General features: G+C 37.0%; 1 protein-coding gene across 1 annotated transcript; it reads left to right on the top strand.

Moving 5' to 3' along the window:
* The first annotated feature begins 6 nt into the window (after positions 1-6).
* Positions 7-1,248, top strand: LOC106691202 (procathepsin L). The gene is made up of 5 exons (XM_067052078.1): positions 7-68; positions 157-336; positions 423-614; positions 692-860; positions 987-1,248. Exons 1-5 carry the CDS (start codon positions 66-68, stop codon positions 1,190-1,192), a joined length of 750 nt encoding a protein of 249 aa, XP_066908179.1. The 5' UTR covers positions 7-65; the 3' UTR covers positions 1,193-1,248.
* The last annotated feature ends 164 nt before the right edge of the window (positions 1,249-1,412 follow it).

Raw genomic sequence — 1,412 nt, 5'->3', positions numbered from 1 at the left:
AGCATAATGATTTACACGCAAATGGAATTAAGACATATAAGTTAAGAATAAACAAATTCGCCGATATGGTAAGGATAATTCATTTATTTAAGTTTGTACGCAGGGTCAATTGTTAATTTATATCTTCATGATTGACATTTGCCTTTTATTTTATAGACTTCCACAGAATTCAGAAAGCTAATGAATGGTTATAAGGGAGCTAAAAAACAGGCCGGAGAACTTTACGTTCCCCCAGCAAATGAAAACTTGCCAATCAGTGTAGATTGGAGGCCGAAAGGCGCAGTCACAGGTGTCAAAGATCAACTGCAGTGTGGATCCTGCTGGGCGTTCTCTAGTGTGAGTTCTTCTGCTAGAATTCTATTTCACTCTAGGACTGGAATATTTGATATTTATGAAAAATATCCTTCCTTTGTTAACCACAGACAGGTTCCATCGAAGGTCAGCATTTCTTGAAAACTGGCAAACTCGTATCTCTCAGTGAACAGAACTTGATGGACTGCTCCACAGCAGAAGGAAACGAATCTTGTCACGGTGGCAGGTCGGACTATGCTTTCAAATATGTAATGAAAAATAAAGGAATCGACACTGAAGCAACCTACCCCTATACAGCCCAGGTTTTTCTCTTTTGTTGTGGCTTATTCATTTTTAATTTCATTATTATTATTTATTAAGTTAACTTTTGATTCTCCAGGATAGTACAACATGTAAATTTAGGAAGGCAGATATTGGAGCAACCATCACTGGATACAAAAAAATCCAGAAGGATAGTGAATCAGCTCTACAATCAGCTGTGGCCAACGTTGGACCTGTATCTGTGGCCATCGACGCAAGTGATGAATATTTCCACTTCTACGATTCAGGCAAGGATATTACTATATCCTCTGACATTGTTTGCAAACTGTTTTAGTCAATACAAAATATAATTTTAGTATAAATTTAAAAATTAATGCATTTCTAATATTTTATTCTACTACAACTCTCTACAGGAGTCTACTACCGAGAGGACTGCAGCACCAGATTACTGGACCACGCTGTCCTTGTGGTCGGATACGGTACTGAAAACGGCAAAGACTACTGGCTGGTGAAGAACTCCTGGGGTAAGAATTGGGGTATCGATGGCTACGTCAAAATGTCAAGGAACAAGAATAACAACTGCGGCATTGCTACGGAGGCCAGATACCCATTGGTGTAACGGATTTGTTGTACATATTAATTGGAATTATAAATAAAAATAATACCATTGATAAATATCTGTAAATTCAAACCCACGTTTCAATATGCTGTTAGTGTATGATGATAAGGTTCTAAATGTTTTTCAATTCCGAACTTGCTTAGTCTTCTATACAAAATCTTAAAAATTAGTATTTACTCAACTATTATCCTTCTCACTGTTCTTTATGGATGTGAGACGT

This window comes from Halyomorpha halys, unplaced genomic scaffold, assembly GCF_000696795.3.
Source record: "Halyomorpha halys isolate HHAL.00 unplaced genomic scaffold, Hhal_1.1 Scaffold2151.1, whole genome shotgun sequence".
In the NCBI taxonomy this organism is placed as follows: domain Eukaryota; kingdom Metazoa; phylum Arthropoda; class Insecta; order Hemiptera; family Pentatomidae; genus Halyomorpha; species Halyomorpha halys.
The sequence above is the reverse complement of the archived record's forward strand: the minus strand, read 5'-3'. Positions and strand labels throughout refer to the sequence as shown.